General features: G+C 28.8%; 1 protein-coding gene across 1 annotated transcript; it reads right to left on the bottom strand.

Annotated features, from left to right (window-relative positions):
* Positions 1-4,231: 4,231 nt before the first annotated feature.
* Positions 4,232-12,009, bottom strand: LOC130982986 (protein BREVIS RADIX-like). The gene is made up of 7 exons (XM_057907144.1): positions 11,802-12,009; positions 11,519-11,566; positions 9,866-10,054; positions 5,465-5,859; positions 5,108-5,237; positions 4,634-4,944; positions 4,232-4,539 (listed from the first exon to the last, which is right to left on the bottom strand). The coding sequence occupies exons 3-7, from the start codon at positions 9,974-9,976 to the stop codon at positions 4,461-4,463; spliced, it is 1,026 nt and encodes a 341-aa protein (XP_057763127.1). The 5' UTR covers positions 9,977-10,054; positions 11,519-11,566; positions 11,802-12,009; the 3' UTR covers positions 4,232-4,460.
* Between the last annotated feature and the right edge of the window lie 8,814 nt (positions 12,010-20,823).

The raw sequence follows: 20,823 nt of genomic DNA, 5'->3' as shown, positions 1-20,823 counted from the left end.
TGTTGCATTCTATACTTCTTACGAACACACTTCTGTTTAAGTGATGATATACTTGTATAATTTTGTTAAGAAGTAACATCAAACAGTCAATAAATGGCAACACATTGGACATACATATATAACTAGCAGAAACTATTTTTTAAGTCGATATTTCCATCGTCCAAAACTTTAAAAAGGAGGCAAATTTTCATTAATAAAGTGATATTCATATTTTAAAACCACTTTTGTTGATACTTAACACTTGAGAGGCTTGGCCCTTCAGGGAGCTGATGAGTTTGAAATCATCGCCGAAAACACCAGCAGCATTGTTGGTGGCATTTTGGCTTTTGTAGTTCAGATCTTATTTTCCCTTGTATTTAGAAAGATAAGACTAATGTTACACATCTGAATCAAGTATAATTAAGTTAAACAATAAAATTTAGAATAATACTAATCATAACTAATTTTTGTTATGTTTGATCAATTTGATTAGCTTGATTAATAAAAAGACTTGAATGTATAGAATTATTTATATTTTAATAATTTTAATTAAAAAAATCGAAGAACTCAAGAAAAGAAGGGGAGGGGCGACGTGGGGTATATTGGGTTGACGTTAGTGAAAAAATGTAGTAAAAATAATAAGAAAATTAAATGGGGTCAATATAAAAATTGTAAAAGAACATATTGACCAATCATAAATGCACACATAAAATGTAACTTGCATCTTTATTTGGGAGGACCATAACTAACACAACTAACAATTGCAAAGTGGATGAAATGGATCTTCTTAATTTTCTTTTTTCCTCTATTAATATGGTGAAGTGTGTGTAATCCAATTTTTGAAAAACACGAAAGCATCCATTTACTCTCCGAAATCGAATAATTGCAAATATTAAGGTTTGAATTGAAAAAATCAATCAAATTTGAATGATATTTGCTTTATTTAATGGAAAATTAGTAAAATAAAGTATGTTAATATGCAAGTTTTATACTATAAGGTTGATTAGGACCTAATACTTGAGTTATATTAAACCATTCTTTCACTTTAAAGTTCATGACAATAATAATAAAGACATCTTATAGTCCACAAATTCAGTTTAACAGAATACATAAATTCAATTATAATTTTAGTCTTTATTTTATCTTATCTTTATCTTTTATAGACGAATGCTCTATATATACTTAGTTTTCCCTTCATAGTTTATAATTTTCAATCAATCAACAATCAATAAAATTTCTTCATCTTTTTTTCATTATTCTTTCACAATTTTATTATCTTTGGGTATTCTTTCGGTACTCTTTCCGTTCTATTATGGTATCAGAGCTTTCTTGATGAGAAAAATTTCTCAATTAGGTAATTACTAAAGTGATGAGTTGTAAGCTCGTCTGTGTGATCCTCCGCCTCGTCGAGGATCAGTCAATTTCTTGGAAAATGCTATATGGTGGGTGAGAATTGGATAGAATTTATGGAATGTGTAGTGGATCGATTTTTACCGAACCCTTAGTTTAGTCACTAACACTTTTGAATTAAAGACTTGGGCCCATTAAAATATTTTTTGAATATTGAGTTGCTCAATCATGAAGAGAATTTGTTTATTTCAGAGAAAATATTGTCTTGATCTTTTGGAGGATTCTGGTTTATTAAGTGCTATACCTGCCTATGTTCCCATGAATAGTACCACAAGACTACATCAAGACAAAAGTCACCTTTTGTATAACGCCGTTTGGTTATCAGTCTTATCTATCTCACCACTATTCGACCGAACATCATGTATGTCACTCAACAGTTAAGTCAATTCATGGCATCTCCTGCTGAATCTCATCTTCAAACGGACAAGCATGTGTTACGATATCTGAAAACTAATCCCGACAAAGGACCTTTTTTCAAGAGAATCAAAAATTCAGCTTCTGATTGGCCTCCTGACACTCGACCATCTTTAACAAGTTATTGTTTCTTCCTAGGCAGTTCTTTAATCTCTTGAAGATCAAAAAACAAACAACGGTTATCCGCTCATCCAAGGAAGCATAATATCGTGCACTAGTCAACACAACTTGTAAATTTCAATGATACTAAACGTGTTACAATTTTTGCGCATCTCTCCTATCCGCCCACTAGTTTTATATTGTGATCATCAGAGTGCTCTTAGTATTACTGCTAACTTGGTTTTTCATGAACGAACCAAACATGTAGATGTCGATTTTTACCGAACCCTTATTTTAGTCACTAACACTTTTGAATTATTAAAGACTTGGGCCCATTAAAATATTTTTTGAATATTGAGTTGCTCAATCAGCGAAGGAAATTTGTTTATTTCAGAGAAAATATTGTCTTGATCTTTTGGAAGATTCTGTTTTATTAAGTGCTATACTTGCCTATGTTCCAATGGATAGTACCACAAGACTACATTAAGATAAAAGTCCCCTTTTGTATAACGCCGTTTGGTTGTCCGTCTTATCTATCTCACCACTATTCGACCGAACATCATGTATGCCACTCAACAGTTAAGTCAATTCATGGCATCTCAACTTCAAACGGGTAAGCATGTGTTACTATATCTGAAAACTAGTCCCGGCAAAGGACTTTTTTTCAAGGGAATAAAAAATTCAGCTTCTAGTTGGCCTCCTGACACTCGACCATCTTTAACATGTTATTGTTTCTTCCTAGACAGTTCTTTAGTCTCTTGGAAGATCAAAAAATAAACCACAGTTATCCACTCATCCAATAAAGCATAATATCGTGCACTAGTCAACACAACTTGTAAATTTCAATGATACTAAACGTGTTACAATTTTTGCGCATCTCTCCTATCCGCCCACTAGTTTTATATTGTGATCATCAGAGTGCTATTCGCTGCTAATTTGGTTTTTCATGAACGAACCAAACATTTAGAGGTTGATTATCACTTGGTTCGACAAAAAGCTGGAGTGATTAAACTTCTCCCAATTTACTCTTCTGAGCAACTAGCTGACATCTTCATCAAGTCTTTGTCTTCTCAATCTTTCCATATTAATCTGAATAAGCTTAGTGTTCTCGACATCTTTTATCCTCCAACTTGCGGGGGCGTATTAAACAGAATACACAAATTCAATTATAATTTTATTCTTTATCTTATCTTATCTTTATCTTTATCTTATCTTTATTTGTTTTTATCTTTCATAGATCAATGCTCTATATATACTTAATTTTATCTTCATAGTTTATAATTTTCAATCAATCAACAATCAATAAAATTTTTTTATCTTTTCTTTTCTTTCATTATTCTTTTACAATTTTATTATCTTTGCGTACTCTTCATGTACTCTTTCTGTTTTATTAAGTCATGCTAAATATATATTAAAATTAATCACTAAAATCAGCTATTAATATAATTAAAAATAAATTAAATAACATATATTTTCATACACAAATATATTAGTAGTGATTTTGGTATACATAACATTTATATTTATTTATGAAAAGTGAATACTTTGAACTCTCATTTGATGATAATTTCATTCTTTATTATATTAGTAACATTCTTACATGATAGTTTAATATATTTATGTAAAAATTAATGGAAATAAAGTGAGTAGCAATATTTACTTTCTATTTATTAGCCATAACATCCTCTCCATACTCTTTTAACACTTGAGTATTTCTTATTTTAACTCATTAATTATATAGCTGCTATTATCTTTTCATAATAAAAACTATTCAAGATGTTAAAATCGTACAATTACGGTTTAATCATTGAAAATGTCCTCACAGATTAATTAGTATTGTTCTATTAAAAAGGTCGCTTGGTGGGTAGAAAAACTCTATTAAGTCACTAATACCAACATATATAGCGATTTAGTTTTAGTTTCTAAAAGTAAAGGCTAACGCTTAATGATTTAGTTTTAGTTTTAGTTTTAGTTCAGAATGCATAAATTTAAGTGAATGTTAAAAGAAAAAAAAAATATTTTTATTATTTCGATTGAATTGTTTGAAGTATTAGTTTTAGTTTTTAGAATTAAAGTTAGATGCATGAAACTTACATGATTGGTTGAAATGTATGTAAACAATTTGTCAACATAAGATTTCAACTATGTTGTGATTAAATAAATGATAATTAACAGCAACTATAATGACAAAAGGAAAAGTGTAAGAAACCAAGATTAAAGGGAGAGAATTCAAAAACAAATATAGATATGTATATATATTATATATATAATATAATGAAAGAAAATATTAGACCTCCAAATCCCATGGTGATTGAACTTTTGGGAAAAATAGGGATCACAAAAACAAATTCAGAATTTGGCACTGTATAATAAGACAGTGTCAATCTTAATAATGCCTGAGACTATCACCAATGGTGTGAAGGGACTAACTAGTTTTTGTGTATAGGACTCTCTTAACTCCAAAAGAATCCAAAAGTAACAAGCTGCATTACAATAATCACTACCAATCAAAATTGGGGATTCCATCTTTGTTTAGGACATCCTTAATTTTCATGTCTTCAAAGGTATTGAGCTTGTATTCTATCTCTGTTCTCCTCCCACCATGTCTTTGCATTTACCTCCCCAAATCTTTCCCGGCTGCAGAAATAGTTAGTTCATCAAGTGTCAATTCAAATAAAACAAGAATCATGTTAGTTTTCTAGATCATGTTCTTGATATGCACTAATGTTACCTGAATCTCACGCGTCGAAGCTCCCTCGTTCCATCGGCTAACTGCCTGATTGTGATGTAAACTCCAGGCTCATCCTGCTCTACCCACTCTGTCTCCATCTCGCTCGCATTGCTCACTGAAGGCTCGTCTCTAGAAGAGGTTGTAGTCCTTGATGCTTCCATGGATGACCCTGCTGCATGGAACTGGTGGCCGGAACCACCTTGTTCCAAGTGTTTATAGTGATGCCTTGGTGTTGTCCAATCTCTGTTTAAAGATGAGGTCATAGGACTTTCTCGCGCCGATGTCAATCTTGAGTATGTAGAATCCCTTGGCTGTTCAATGGCAACAATGCAAACACATTATAAATCTTGAATTCAATTTATGTTTGTTACGCGTCAGTGGAAACTCAGGTGCAGTTAACTTCACAGAAATTGATTTAACTTCATGAAGTTAATTGTACTTGAGTTTTCACCTTGTTATACAGTACTTTCATACCTCATCCTCGGATCTTGGAGGAGTATTAAGAGATTGTCGATTGAATCGTTGAACGTTGTAAAGTTCCATGATTCTGTCATAATTCTCCCCCCACCATTTTTGTGCTTGCCATTTATTGAACATCTCCCGGCTTCAAATGCAAAAAAAAAAATGATGATTAGATTTGAAGAACTAAATTCTCATATATTTGGTGTACAAGTATGAAACTTGAAGGTTGGCACTTTTTTTAAGGTTGCTTGAGTCCCAAGAAACAACACTCAACTAGCATACTTGTAAATTTAGAGTTAATTTGAGAGTTTGATAATCTTGCATACACTAAACATGTAATTAACAAGGATAATGGAGTGCTTAAGAAACCTGAAGCGAATTCTTTTGAGGTCATTTCCACCATTAGGAAGAGAAACAAAGGTGATGTGAACCCCTGGCTCCACTTGTGCCATCCACTCCTTGGCTTCACCCTCATCCTCCAAGACCACATCACAAACCGAGGCCGAATCGCGAGCTCTAGGGGTCTGGTCTCCACCAAATGATCTCATGAATCTTGGGTCAGTTCTACCAGGATGATTGGAGCTAGTGAAGTCCCAAGCAGGGGTTGAACTTGTGCTTGCACCTCCCATATAAGGGTATGGAACCCCTTCTGAGATGGTGTCAAAATCAGGATAAGGTCTCTGTCCTTTCTTGTAGGTACTTGACCCTGTGCATGGCTTGCACTGCTTGTATGCACCTGAAAACTTTAGTGCCATGTCCTTTAACTGCATATAACAACAATTAAATTCAGATTAACAACAATACATTCAAACTTGTATTCAAATGGAGTTTAATTGCTGGTGCTTAATGATGTAAAAGTTTTTAAATATGGTATTTGTATTTGCTTGATTTTTAAAACTATATATAATTGGAGGCAAATAGAATAATACTGTTCAGTCTTACTAGAAAATTAAAAGTTTAACATATCTAAAAATTCATGAAAGTCATACATACATATACTTGGCCAAAAACTTCAATATAAATCATCTTTTTACAGATCACAATAGATCATGTAACTTTAACAAAATGTGTATCTGATATCATAACTTTAGGAAAATATAGATTCCTGAATAGTTACAAATATTCTGTATCTACATGTATTTTGACCATTGACTCCTATAATTAGAACTATGCAGGTGGGGCCCTATAAAAGAAACTCACTATATCTTAATGATGTTTTAAGGCTTTCTTAGACACCTGAGTGGCACTTTCCCCCCAATGTAGATCACCCTACACACATTTCTTTTTCTTTTTGAATTTGAATATCATTTGTCTCATCCAATGATCCACTAAATGGAGGAAAGGCATGCAAGGATAACCACTTCTCTCCACTTTCCAGAACATGAAAAAATACAAAATTCACAACTTGCTATAATATAAATAAAGCCAATCCCATAAAAAGTAGTTTAATTGTACTAAATGTCCCTATAGTTTTTTCAAAGAAATTTAGCTAACATATGTCCTAAAAAAACATGTTAACATTGTTAGTGAAAATTTTAACTTTCTGTAATTTTATATATTTTTCATAAAAACTTTCTAAGTAACCTTGCATGCTAGATAAACCAATTTTTTTCTATTATATCTAATTTTATTATAAGGTTAAGGTCTAAGCTAAAAATATATTCCATTCAACAAAAAACTGTGACAAAAAATTGCTCTAGAAACTTGATTACAAATTTTAAAACTATAGTCCTAATTAAAAACTATGTCAAACCATAAAGATCTCTAGAAGTTAATTAATTAAACCTAAAAGTGAGAAATAAAATAATTGAAACTGGTTCTGCTGAATAACAAAGTATCTGTCCAAATGACACACAAGTAGGGAAACATAGTCCCTGCAAGTTTCTGAAATACAAAACCAAAAAAAGTGTGTTTGGATGAAGCTGAATGGAGTCTTAAGGTTTCACAGGCTTGGGTCATTTTCAAAGCACCATGTAAATACTTTACAGCTAGGATAGTGGAGAATGTACTTGTTATGTTATATCTAGAACACTACATACAAGTGGGTGAAAACAACATCACCTTAACGTGTGAAAAAACCATTTACTATATATCCTACAGAAACCTTACATTGTTACATTACATATGTCACAGAATCAATCTATGTACCCCAAATGGAAAGCATTTTCTATTTGTAGATATCTCCAACAATATCTATCCAAATATCAATTGTCAATTTTTTTTTCCACAATTCAGATACATTTGGTTCTAAATTGTTAGGATATATAGGCATCAAATTAAAAAAGTGCCTACCTATTTAGATAAGGATAAAAATTCCATGCAACATTGACTGAAAGGAAATTAATATAACAAGTACTGTAAAACACAAATAGTTAATAGTAAATGTCACTATACTTTGCTTCCATCAAGAAAATAGTCCAATCATGAACAAATTTAATTTCTCTATACAAATTTAATTTCCCCCTTTTTTTTAAAGCACTGATATATAATAAAATAATTTTAAAAACAAATTAAAAAAAAAGTGGGACGACAAGAATTCATGGATGGGCCATACAATGGATTCGCATACCCTTGTGTCCTAGACATCTTTTCTTAACATTAACCAAACCGATGGATGTGTTGAACATGTTCCCACTGCTGCCATTATCCACACACAAATTTTGGAGAATATTTGACCAAAGACTAAATACTGCTATATTGCTTTTACTTTAGGAATCAAAATACAAGGAATTAAGAGAATAATAGTGCATTATTATTATTGTTATTATTAAAATGTGGAATGTGTAGTTAGAATTGAAGCCAATGTGTTTGTGCTTTTTATCATATGTTTTATAAATTTTATAGTGTCTATAACTCGGAATCTAATTTTTGCTTAACTTATTTTTTATAATAAATTTTGATTATTTAATAATTATTTATTTTAATATTTTTAAAATTAAATAATTTTTCCCCTTTTTAAATATCATAAGAATCACCTATAAATTTTTGAAAAACATCTAAATGTATTAGTATTATGGTATTTTAGTCATTTTTAATGTTAATTTTAATTATAAAAAATATATATAATTAAAATTCACTGACATATTTAAAAGGTAGAAACCCAAATGCAGTCGACTTTACGTAAAGTTGATAACTGACAACTGTTAAATAATTTGATTAATTTGACTAATTTTTCATCTAATAGCTCTTAACTATCAATTTTACGTGGAGTCGACTGTGGTGAGTTTTCACCTGCTTAAAAACTTTTCTAAATGTTTACCCCCTTACTAGTTGAAAGATGTCACAATCATGATAGAATTTTTTGATTAAAAACAAACTTAGGTGGTGTATTATACAAGTGCAATTATAAGTGGACCTAATTGACAAGCTGGAATTTTTTCCCCGTAAAATCAAATCAAAGTCTACAAAGAAGAAGAAGGAATATAGGGGATTGATTGGTTGATCATGATGGTCACGTCCGGTCAGTAACACCACATGCCATTAAATAAACCAATAAATTGGACCAATACATGGCAACAAGTGGACCATCCTCTTCAACACCATAGGTGGGCCCATTTCAAACGTCATCCTAAACAATCTCCCTCCTCCTTGATACTCACAAAAACATGTCTCGTGTGTCCGTGTGTCATGTGCATTCTTATTGGACCATGATTTTCTTTTTTCATAAGTGAAAAAAATTTTCTAATTAACGTTGTAAAAAGCATATAGCTACATCTAATTGGATAAACGTGCATTTGGGTTTGGTTTTATTATTAGAAACGGACTAAATTAATTGAAATTTTTGTAACTATCTTTTATCTTTGAAGTATGAAACGAAGTAAGAAGAGGACAAATTTACCTACAAGTATACCAAATTTGGCTAAATGCCTATAATATAGTATACAAAATTAGATTGTATGAATAATTTTGTTTTTGTGGTATGACATGACAAGATCACAAAACATCTGATGAATATTAATATGCATAAAAAATAGAGAAAGATGTGTGAGTGTGGAGTTGTGTAAACACATAGGTAGGGGGGGCTTATAGGTATGCGTGGAGGTTAGAGAGAGAATCAAAATGTGGTCCCCCCCACCAACCTAATAGCTATTCATTTTGTTAGTTTTCACCAACATGGAAAAAAAAGAAGCTGCAAAAGCAAAACTTGTAGGTAGCAAAAAAAAAAATGCTACACTACAATTACATTTATAAATCCTTAAAAAATTTATACTTTAAATATATTAGTTTTTTTTAAAAAAATACTAATATATAGTAAATGTTGTTATTAGAATAAAATATATTAATATATTAATTTAAATTAATTTATCTACGCCTATATATTTTTTTAGAAATTAATCTATTTAAAAAATACAAATTTTTAAAAATTTATTTATTATTTAAAAAAAATGCTACACTACAATCACATTTATAAATCCTTAAAAAATTTATACTTTGAATATATTAGTTTTAAAAAAAATACTAATAAAATCATCCAATACAATAAATGTTATGATTAGAGTAAAATATATTAATTTAAACTAATTTATCTACATTTTTAATATTTTTTTAGAGATTAATCTATTTAAAACATAAATTTTTAAAAATTTTATTATTTTATTTTAAAAAAAATTAAAAAAATATCACTTCTACATGAAATTTTTTTCAAGATGTATATATCAAATAAATTTTAAATAACTAATTTTTAATATACACTTAACATAATTGATTTGAGTATCATTAATGGTGGTTATTAATAATGGTGGTAAGAGAAGAAAGTGAGGAGGGTGGAACCTGCGTGGTCAGGCTTTTGACGGCTTCTTTTGTACTGGGCGTGCCACCTTCACGGCTTTCTTCTTCCCTCTCTTCCGCCGTTTGCTTTGTACAAGCTATGCATGTAAACATTTTCACTCTTTTTCTCTCTCTCTCTCTATATGTATATATATATTTATATACTTTTTTTTTCTTTCCCCCTAATTATACCTGCACCAAAACAAACAAATTCATTTAATGGTCATCACATTGAATTACATATTCAAAAGAAATATTTAAAGTTCCGGTGTTGGAAAGAAATTTAGGTAAAACAAAAAAGCTATATATCAACTGTCATGGGTTTACAATGGACTAGGACAATAATAACAACAATGCATTGTACATTTGTACTAATTTAGTAAAGTGTTTATTTATTATTCTTGTCGATATTATTGTTGTTGTTGTTATTGGTTATTATTATATATAATTGATTCAAGGGAGAAAAAAAGTTGAGAATAGGTAAGGGGAGGAAAATAAACAATCACTTTTTTTGTTTGTTGAATAAAACAGTGACAAGAGAATGAGAGGAGCAAAGTATGTAACTAAGTTGGAATGGAACTGAAGGAAGGGGAATAATGTAATAAATAATATAAAAATGAATGAATGAATGAATGAATAAATGAGGTGCCGAATGAGGCAAAACAAGATGGTCCTGAGGTAGAAAACCAAAAAGGAAAAGCAATCTTGAATGTTTAGGCTCGGGATCAGAGCTTAGGAGATCACAGAATCCAAAAAGAAGCAAAGAGAAGGAGAATGAAATGAATGAATTAAAGAAGAGAAGAAAGGGCCAAGAGTTTAATTAAAAGGAGAGAAAGAAAAGATAAAGAGATTAAAAAAAGAACAAAATGTGGGGAAGCAAAAAGCAAAGGCCAAAGGGACCTTAGCTTCTTCCCCTTGTTAGACAAAGAATTGAACAAGAAACAACAATGAAGCAAAGCAAATGATGCTATAATAATAAATAAACAAGGCAAAAGTGGTTTGAATTGAAGAACAAAATTTAATTAGTTTTAATTTTCTGACACATAATGGGGTGATTGTTGCTCCTCCACCCACCCGTCTACTCACTCTGATTCTCTCTCTCTCTCTCTCTCTCTCTCTTTATCTTTTGTGTAAATCACAATCAATCCCCATTCTCCAACACCATCACCAAAAAGCAGCTACACTACACATTCTTTCTCACTCACCTTACTCTCACACAAAACAACAAAAACCATGTACTATTACTATATATAAATGAATAAATACATTTAATTCTAAAACAAACATTGACATATTAATTAATATATATAGAAGTAGTAAAATAGAGATACCAAGGTAGAGGCTATTTTTGTTTGGAAATTTCACTGAGTGTGTTTGTTGGTAATTAATTAATATATGGTTGAGATATTGAAAATGACAAATCGAGTTGAATGTGTGTGAGAAGAAGAGGGGGGGAAGGGGGGCAAACAGACACATGCAGAGGAATTATTATATAAACACAGCAGAAAAAGTGTGGGGGCGGAGGATCAAATAAAAGAACAACAACAACAATGAGAAGAAGAAGAATTCTTCTAACTCTTCTCTGCACATTCAATAATGTTGTTTGCCTTTTTTTTTCTCTGCTGAAAAAAAAGTGGTTATTCGAAAACGACTTACCAAACAATCGTTTCAGCTTCCTCTGCCACCACCTTCTCCTTTGTCCCTCTGAAAATAATGCAAATGCAAAAACGCTAAACTCTTCAAAACCACAATAAAACGAGACTCTAATGTTGGGATCTGAAGCTTAGTTATCGTCTTATCGAGCTAACAAATATGCAAATAAAATAAATGACGCTACAAACAAAAGTTGAAAGCAGAGAGAATAAAAGAAAAAAGACAAAAAAAAAAAGTGGATAAAGAAGAATGGTTTTGCTACCATTACTACTACTATTAATACTACCTTGTGTGAGGTTCAGATTGTAGTTGAAGGAAGGTGAATCGCATTCAGAAGAAGAAGAAGAATCGATGAGCTGCGAGGTGCAGGTTTCTCTGTTTTTGGAAACAGAGGATCGTACGCGCGCGTGAACGAGAATATGAAAATAATGAATGATGGTGAACGGTGGCGATATTTTGAAGATTTTGTTTGAAGCGCGAGAAATTGGAGAGAATTACGGTTACAGATTGAGACGAGGTGGAAGGGGGGAAGACTAGAGAAGGAGGGAGACAGCGTTTGAGGTTGTCGTATTTATACATCTACTGGGTAAGGCTTCACGGCGTTAGGCTTACGCCGTTAAGTTTGACGGAAAATGTTTTTGAGTATCAACCGATGGGAGACACGTGGGGCCTACATGTCCTTCTTCTTGGTTGATCCAAGGGTGGGGATTTTTAACGTTATTTGTTCGGGTGCCACGTGGCGTTTTGTGATTGAGTTTGATGAGGTTATTGGAGGGCTAGGATTTAGTTAGGGGATTTATTTATTTTTTGGAACCTTCCCATCCAGGTTTTGTTGTGCTGTTCAATGATGTCATTGTTGTTGGATCTTGATAATCATAATAATCATAGGTGAATAATATTGTCATCATTATTATTTATTATTAGTATTATAATCATCTATAATTTAATTGTTTTTTTTTTTCGTATCATCATGATCACTTGAAGTGAATCTTTAAATATAGTATAAAATAGTAAAGTAACTGCGTAATTAAAAGAAGATAAGTATTTGATTTTGTGGATATCATTTTTGGGGGGATTTGTCTTTTGTCTCAATCCTCAGGAGATTAGTTTAATACCCTAGTTGATCCTAAGAAATTAAATGAATTAAAGAAAATGATGTCGTGATAAACTTATTTTCGAAAAGTTTGTATGTTTCCAATAATGTCCTTTTGGATATATTAGATTACATCAATATTTCCGGTGATTAAGTTACATTTAAGAGATTAGTTTAAAAAATTTAATTTTATTTATTTTTGGTTTAAAAAAGTTTTACGTATATATTTTGTTACCATGTGTATACTCATAAAAAATTAATGCAATTAGAGAATTCTGCAAAAAAAATTTACACTATCAATAAATTAAAATTATACTCTTATTTTCAATTCAACAAATTAAAAAGTATTATATGTATAACATTATTACCTAATTTTTAAAGGGCGTCATTTATTTATTTTTTCTTTTATAAACATAGAATCATAGAAGATTAGTTTAATTTGTGATTCTCCAAAATTAAATTTTAATTCTCATTACAAAAACTAAACATGTTGTCATTCATGTTCGTTATCTAAGAATATAACTGATGTCATGCACGTTGATAAAATAGATGCCTAAAAATAATTAATAAAAAGGCTAATTATTGAATTTGAAAAGGTAAGACAGAAAAAATAAAAAAGTAAATAAATTGTGTGAAAAAAATTTCTTCATAAAGAAAAGAATTTCTCAAAATTTTTAAATCACTTTAATTTAAAAAAAAAAAACTTTAATTGGTTTAGCTTGATTTTCCGATATATTTATTTGAACAATCGAGTAACATGCAATCATGCATGAATACACATTTTGATAGAAAGAGAATCAATCAAAGATAGAAAGAATGAATAACATGCATGCATGGTTGCCTTACTTCCATATTAAGCGTCTAATAAAACTTTATAAGCCTTTAATTTGCATGTGCATCAAGCTAATAAGGTAGCCTCATCACTAAACAGTAATAAAACCAATTTTTAATAGCATATATTTTAAAAGGTTAATTTTTATGTATTGACAATGTAAAACGTTTTATATAGCTATATAATCATAACTGTTTTTTTATATGAATATTCACGTGATCAATATAAAAAGTTGTTATTTTTAGGGTTAATTACGATTTTGGTCCCTAAGATATAGGCTGAAATTTTTTTCATTCTTAACCTTTTTTACATACAAAACCGTCCCTAAATTTTAACTTGATTTTAAAATCGCTCTTACCTTAAGGACCAAAATTGTACAGAAGTGACGGCAGAAGTGAAGGTAGAAGTGGATCGTAAAAAGCTTATTCTTCTTCTTTCCTTTCCCTTTTTTCTTCTTTCCTTCTCCTTTCGCAGAAGCAGAAATATTCTCTTTTTCTTATTTTTTTATTTTATAATTTTTTTTGTTAAGAGTAATTTAGTCCAAAATTTTAGTATTTAAGTAAAAAGAACGATTTTAAAATTTAGTTTTAAATCTTAGGGATAATTTTTTATGTAAAAAAACAAAAAAATTTTTGACATATATCTTAGATGTTAGACCAAAATTATATTTAACTCTTATTTCTATTAATATAACATTATGTAATTAGATACACGTATAACACCTTTAAAATTAAATTCATACTTTAGAACCTATATATAGTTATAGATGATGATGATGACGACTAGAGAGTACTACTAGTGTTTGTTATGGAAGAATTATTCTAAACTTGATGAGTAGTTAGAGATATAGTATAATAGGTGTTTTTTGATGTTCCTTTTTGTAAAAAGCTCATGACTGTCTTCATCGATTGCAACAAGTTTGGTTTGAAATGAAACCACATGCATGAAGCTTATTGGATCCAAAGATTACGTGATGGATGGGAAGTAGCAGTAAACTAATAGTGATTTTCCTATTCATCACCTTTGAAATTTGGAACCATGCATGATGTTGTTATAGCTCAGATTCTGCATTTTATAGACTCTATGTATGTGTGTATATATATATATATATATATATATATAGCTTAGCTTGACCAACTTTAATTTAATTTAATTTGTCTTATTTATTTATATATGCAATGACCTCACAAAAGATCCGCAGCCAGTTTTATATGCACATATTTTTATTGTAAATGTAAACTCATTATTATATATTCTAGTATCGGTCTCCTTTTTGTTGATAAGACTAATCAAACCATGCATAATTATTGACATTGTCATATTATGCATGTAGGGGAATAAGATATATAAGATTTTTTTTTAATATTGTATTATTAGAAGTGAAATTTTTTATGATGAATTAAATTGTGTCTTAAACATTATTATGATCATATACAAAATATCAGTGACGTTTTATGTTATTTCAATTAAAATAATATTTTTTAATAAAACGCCAGTGATATTTTATGTTTGAATAATTAAAATAATATTTTTTATTACAAAATGTTAGTAACGTTTTATTTTTTTATAATTAATTTTTTTATTATAAAATACCAATAACGTTTTATACTTCCACCACAACCCTATAAAACACTAAAATAATTAAATATTTTTATATTCATATTAAAATTATTCATATATAAAAATTTTAGTCGATATATAACAAGTAAATTCACCTTATTATTTACAAATATTTGAGTGTATTCACACACACATGTATGTACGCTTTATATCTATTTTATTTATAGACATATTTTTATATATAAAAAAAATAAATATACAAATTATTAAAAATAAAAAGAATTAAAATTTAAAAACTCATGTGGGAAAAGATGTTAACCATATATAATTTTATAAGTTGGATTAGTTGAATTTGTAATAAAAGAATTTAAATCTATAGTTACAAGAATTTAAATTGTATTGAATTATTAAATACGAATTTATTTCCATTAATAATGTTAAAGAGATAATAATTTAAAATTATTTTATCTAATTTAATATTCATAAATTCATATATGTGCCATCTATAGTTATATTTATTATGCAAGTGATTAAAAAAATTATAAAATAAGATAATTTAAAATTTTAGACTAACTTTTTGGTTATTGTACTGCCGTATTTAACAAATTCTTTGTGGCATAAGATAAAGTTCATAAGCATTATATTACTTTGAAAGAATGTACAAATATTTATAATAATATTGTATATATATATATATATATATATATATATATATATATATATATATATATATAGAGTATGTATATAGATGCATAAATATTATTCCTGCTATGAAATACCCTTTATTCGACATTTCCAATTAAGATTTAAAGACAAGTATATATACTACTGAATACCGTTCTTGTCATTCATTCTCTCTAAAGTATTCAAATTGGTAACCTTCTTTATTTTATTCGTTATGGTTTATTCTCTCATTAGCCAAAAAAAGCCATCTCAAAAGAGACAAAAGTTCCTGCACTGTTGGAAATATTCTGTGCTCAAAATAACACACTTCTCCATTCTGTCTCATAACAAATTAAACGTTACATTTATAATAAGAAAATAAAAATAAAAATAATATAATATGACACATAACAAAAAGTAAAAAAATAAAATAAAAAAGAAAATTAAAGGGTAGTAAGTTTTAGTAGTATATATTATGGTAAAAATTTAGGTGCAGTCAACTTTACATGAAGTTGATAATTGAAAGCTGTTAAATAAAAATTTAATCAAATCAGTTAAATCATATAACGTCTCTAAATTATTAACTTCACGTATATTATATATTATAAAAAACATTTTAAATGCACCAGAAATACTGGTACACCAATTGTTTTAACCGTTGATCTAAATTATAAAAAATATATATAATATATATTAATTAAAATCAACTGTTAAAATAATTGATGCATCCAGAGCACTTGAAATGTTTCCTATATTATATTATTAGAGTAACACGTCACTGGATCGTTTGGTCCTGTCAAAGGTGCACGAGTGAAGTGGCCAAATATAAATGTTCTATTCGATTAGGTGAGTGTGAGAGAGAGAATCAAGATCAAAATTGGAATTGAAGGAAGATTTTTTTCAATCTTGTCAAAAGAACAAGAAATTTATTTATTTATTTATTTATTTATTTCTATTTTCGACTATAACTATTGGAAAAAAAGGTTCTATATGTCATAGGAACCAAAAGGTCCCTTGGTTTCTTTGGTGCTATTATGTTGCTGAATGCTGATGCAATGTACCTAATAACTATAATATTTTCTTTTTCTTTTTTTTTTCTTTTATAATGAAAGATTAGTTGGGCACAGTAGTTATATAGTCACGGACAGTATGTAACCCAAACCAAAGAATCTGAGGCTTGGTATTTAGTTATGGCAAATTCTATATTGTCTTTTATTTGGTATTTAATTTTTATTTAAATTATTTTTTATAATAATTTTAAAATATTTAAAAAAATTAATTTTTATACTTTAACTTTAAAATTAATTATTTAACCTATTTTAATAATTAAACAATGTTTTTTAAACACCACAGCAAATATTTTTAGTTATTTACTATTTAGTCCAGTCAAAGGGGTCAGGTTTTGAATGTGAATAATATGAATGTATGTTGAGTCATTTTGCATTGTACGGTAATCAACATAATAGTAATACACAGTAACATCACTGGCTACCGGCTATGGCCGGTTACAATACAAATTTAGATAGTAGCTCTTTAACAACATGCTTGTATTTTTGTTTGGAGTAATCATTGTTTGTACAAAGTAGTAGTTAGAGAATAACTTTTGTGATCATTTAGCAGGTATTTTATTTTATTTTAAATATAGGAATAAAGGATAATATTTAGTAGTTATTTTAGTTCAAAAGTTTCATATTAGTGATAAAAGATATAACTACTATTGAATAATCTTAATGCATTGTATATTTAATTTACCCTTAATACATTTAAGATGTTTCCTTAATAATTTATCTCAATGATCAACTGCTCCAATTATATAGTTGATAAATATTGAATTCCTATACCATCATTTATCCTTTATTGAAATATTAATTCAATTATTTTTGTTGTTCACGGTATTTTTTAATTCGACAGATTAAAGATTAATTTGTTACAAATTTGAATTTTATTTAAGAGTCTGTTGTTAACCAATAAATTATTGTATACATAAAGTATGATTTAAAACCCACGATACTTGTTTAAACAGACGAATAAACTGATTATTCGACCAATCCAACTTGATTTTTTAATTTAGTTAGTTAACCCCATCTAATAGTAAATAATGATAAATGTGCTGGTACGGTACCATGTCCTATTCAAAAAATGTACCCAACAAAAGTCTTGATTTGTGTTAAATCAGACAAATTGTAATCTAAGATTATGCTAATCAATGACTCAACATATAAATGGAAGAAAGAGAAGGTACTGTTGGGCCCAACCCAATGGAGAGTGTTACCGGCTATTGTAGGTGAAAATTTTAGGGTTAGTGATGAGTGAAGAATGAAGTGCTTTAGCTTTAAGTAAACCCATTTACACTTATTTGTTTTTTGTCCTTTGCTTTATTCCTGCGGCTAACTCACTCTTTAAGCAAAGAATGCTTGGAATAGAGGGACAACAAAACCGTCCAGTATTAAAACTCTCTATCTCTCTCTCTCTATATTAAGAAATGTTATTCCACGTGTCATGGTGTGATTGGCCAGTGCTTTTAAGCTAAAGATGTTTTACCAGATCTTGTTAAGGAAGAAAGCATAGTCCATTGTCCAAAGTCATTCCCTCCCTACCCTCAAATTGGTTTGGGTCTTGTTTTCAAGTGAATTCAAAATATTACATAAATAAATATACTTTAATTATTATTATTACATTTATTTTTGTCCTCCTTATCTTTTTCATTCTATTATGACCTGTCATTGCAAGTGTAATTACCTCAAAAGAATTTACTCACTCTTAATTATAGCTTTTACTTGTACATGAAGCAGAAATAAAATCAAAGTTTTACCCCGTTTAATTAGCAGCAAAATCTTAAATAGAGTTCAGATTTGTGACGATTTAGTCGAATTAAAAAATATTATAGAGAACAAAAAAAATATATTACTACAATAATTTTGGTTGATAGCGACAAAAATTTTACAATAATTTTATAAAATCATCGTAAAATGACAATCTGCAATACATATAGTGATAATTATTAGTTGGGACTGCAATCAAGATTATATTTAGCGGCGGTTTTTAAAGTAATGCTCCAAAGGGTAATAAGAGACGACATACATGAAAACATGGTGGGAGACTATACCACTTTTAACGTTAGGAATGTTCTGTTTTTCTCCATGAACAAAGAACGAATGAACATGTTGTAATAGATACACTTATATATAAAATACATATATATTTGTGAAAAAGTAAAAATCTAACTTAACATATAATCTCAATCCCCAAGTATAGTCTTTTCTTTCTCCATTTCCAATGTTGAGAGATATAGTCTCTGATTACTTTGGTTATTATTATTTGCCTCTTTTGATTTCTTGCTTCAGATATTAAATAAAAACACACACACTCAGCAGTTACCACTACTCTTGTTAAAAGAAGAGATACACAAGTGGGCTATGTCGTGCAAAATGCAATTACTGTTTCATTTTTTAAGCTTTTAAACTTCTCCGTACGCTACAGCTGGACAATATAAATCTAATAATTAAGATATAAATATATTTTATATTGAATAATTTAGATAAATATATTAAATATTAAAAAATTTTTAAATATACGGATACAACGGTGTTTTAGTGATTTTTAACCATTGATCTAAATTATATATATTATATATATTTTTTATAATTAAGATCAACGATTAAAAATCACTGAAATATTCATATATCAAATTATCAATACACTTGAAAATTTGTCTTAAATATTATTTAACTGTTTTTAACTATTATATGAATAATCAGTTTCCAATTACTCAGATCAGCCTCATGCATGTTGGAAGTTTAAAGTTTAAACCAATATGAATTTTGGAATTTTGTTAAGGTCAAATTAATTAATTCCTAGATGCTATATGTGTATGTGCATGGTCTAACCTATGTGGTCCCTTGAAAATTAAAGTGTATGCATCAAGGGCCAGCAAGGAGATTTTGCTTAATTTCAAGGGAACAATCTAATCATGTGATTAAGCATTTAATTAAGCATTAATATACTATAATAAGCTAAAGATGCATGTGTATGTTTTTTTTTTTTTCAATTAGACGTGAGATTAAAATTATATTATCCTAATAACTATAAGTATAATTATATTATTAAACACTTAAGATTTATTTTAATTTATAACAATATTATATTTAAAAATAAGATTTAATTTTGATACACTTACAGAATAAAATATTTTACACAATCATCTAATTATATCTATTTGTTTGAATAATTATCTATGTAATTAATATAAAATTTATTAACGTGATATTATATAATTGGATATATGTATAAAATTATTTTAACAGTTACTAATTTAGTTATCCAATCACACTAGATTATGTTGAAAACAACTTTTTCGTTGCAAAAAAAAGTTGCTTTTAGATTAAAATTGGGTTACTCAAAAACATGTTAATTATCATGCATCACACAATTCACAAAATAGATTTTAATGCCATTACATATATGTAGGGTAGAGTAGTTTTTTTAAATGAAAGGGGAATGAATTACTTGCATCATTCAAATTAAACTTTGATAGCTTTGTAATATGGATAATGAAAAAGTAAAAATTCATGTGCAGTTAAATTCATATGAAGTTGATAGTTGAGAGCAGTTAAATAATTTAACTGATTTAGTTAAATTTTTATCTAACAGCTTTCAATTATTAATTTCACGTGAAGTTGACTGCACCTGAGTTTCCACCTAACAAAAAACAAGAAAAAGAAGATATATAAAGCTTTCAGACAAACTAATAATCATATATCTATCTATCAATAAAATCTCTTGTGGGGAAGAAAGTGTTGGAGATAACTAGAGGGAAGGAAATTAAATTAAATAGAGGCGGGTATTCTGAATATTCAGCTTGTTATTATTATTATTCTTCATGATCAGGGTGTGTAGTACGTAGGAATGTTAGTAAAGTGTGAAAATTTAGAAAAATAAAAGAAAAAGAAAGAAAGAATCAGAGAAAAAGAGAGAGAGAAAAAAAAAGTCCCTAAGAAGTGTGTTTCTTTTGAACAAAGAGAAAACGTTCATTAAGCTGGCTACTTTTTTTTTTAATTTAATTTTGGTTCTCCTTTCCGGGACAAGATTTAAACTAAACTGTCCATGTATAAAACCCTTTAAAGAAAAGACACTGATGAGTTGCTGCAAAATAAGAATGTT

The sequence above is a fragment of the Arachis stenosperma genome, chromosome 5 (genome assembly GCF_014773155.1).
Source record: "Arachis stenosperma cultivar V10309 chromosome 5, arast.V10309.gnm1.PFL2, whole genome shotgun sequence".
NCBI classification, from domain to species: Eukaryota; Viridiplantae; Streptophyta; class Magnoliopsida; order Fabales; family Fabaceae; genus Arachis; species Arachis stenosperma.
Note: the sequence above shows the minus strand (reverse complement) of the source record. Positions and strands in the feature narration are given on the sequence as shown.

What these genes read in the sequence shown, in the direction of transcription:
- LOC130982986 (XM_057907144.1), bottom strand. Translation starts at nt 9,976, where the DNA reads ATGTTTACATGCATAGCTTGTACAAAGCAAACGGCGGAAGAGAGGGAA. An exon ending in TCAAAAGCCTGACCACGCAG is followed by an intron (nt 5,860 to 9,865) that starts GTTCCACCCTCC and finishes TGTTATATGCAG; the next exon opens with TTAAAGGACATGGCACTAAA. An exon ending in CTTCGACGCGTGAGATTCAG is followed by an intron (nt 4,540 to 4,633) that starts GTAACATTAGTG and finishes CTATTTCTGCAG; the next exon opens with CCGGGAAAGATTTGGGGAGG.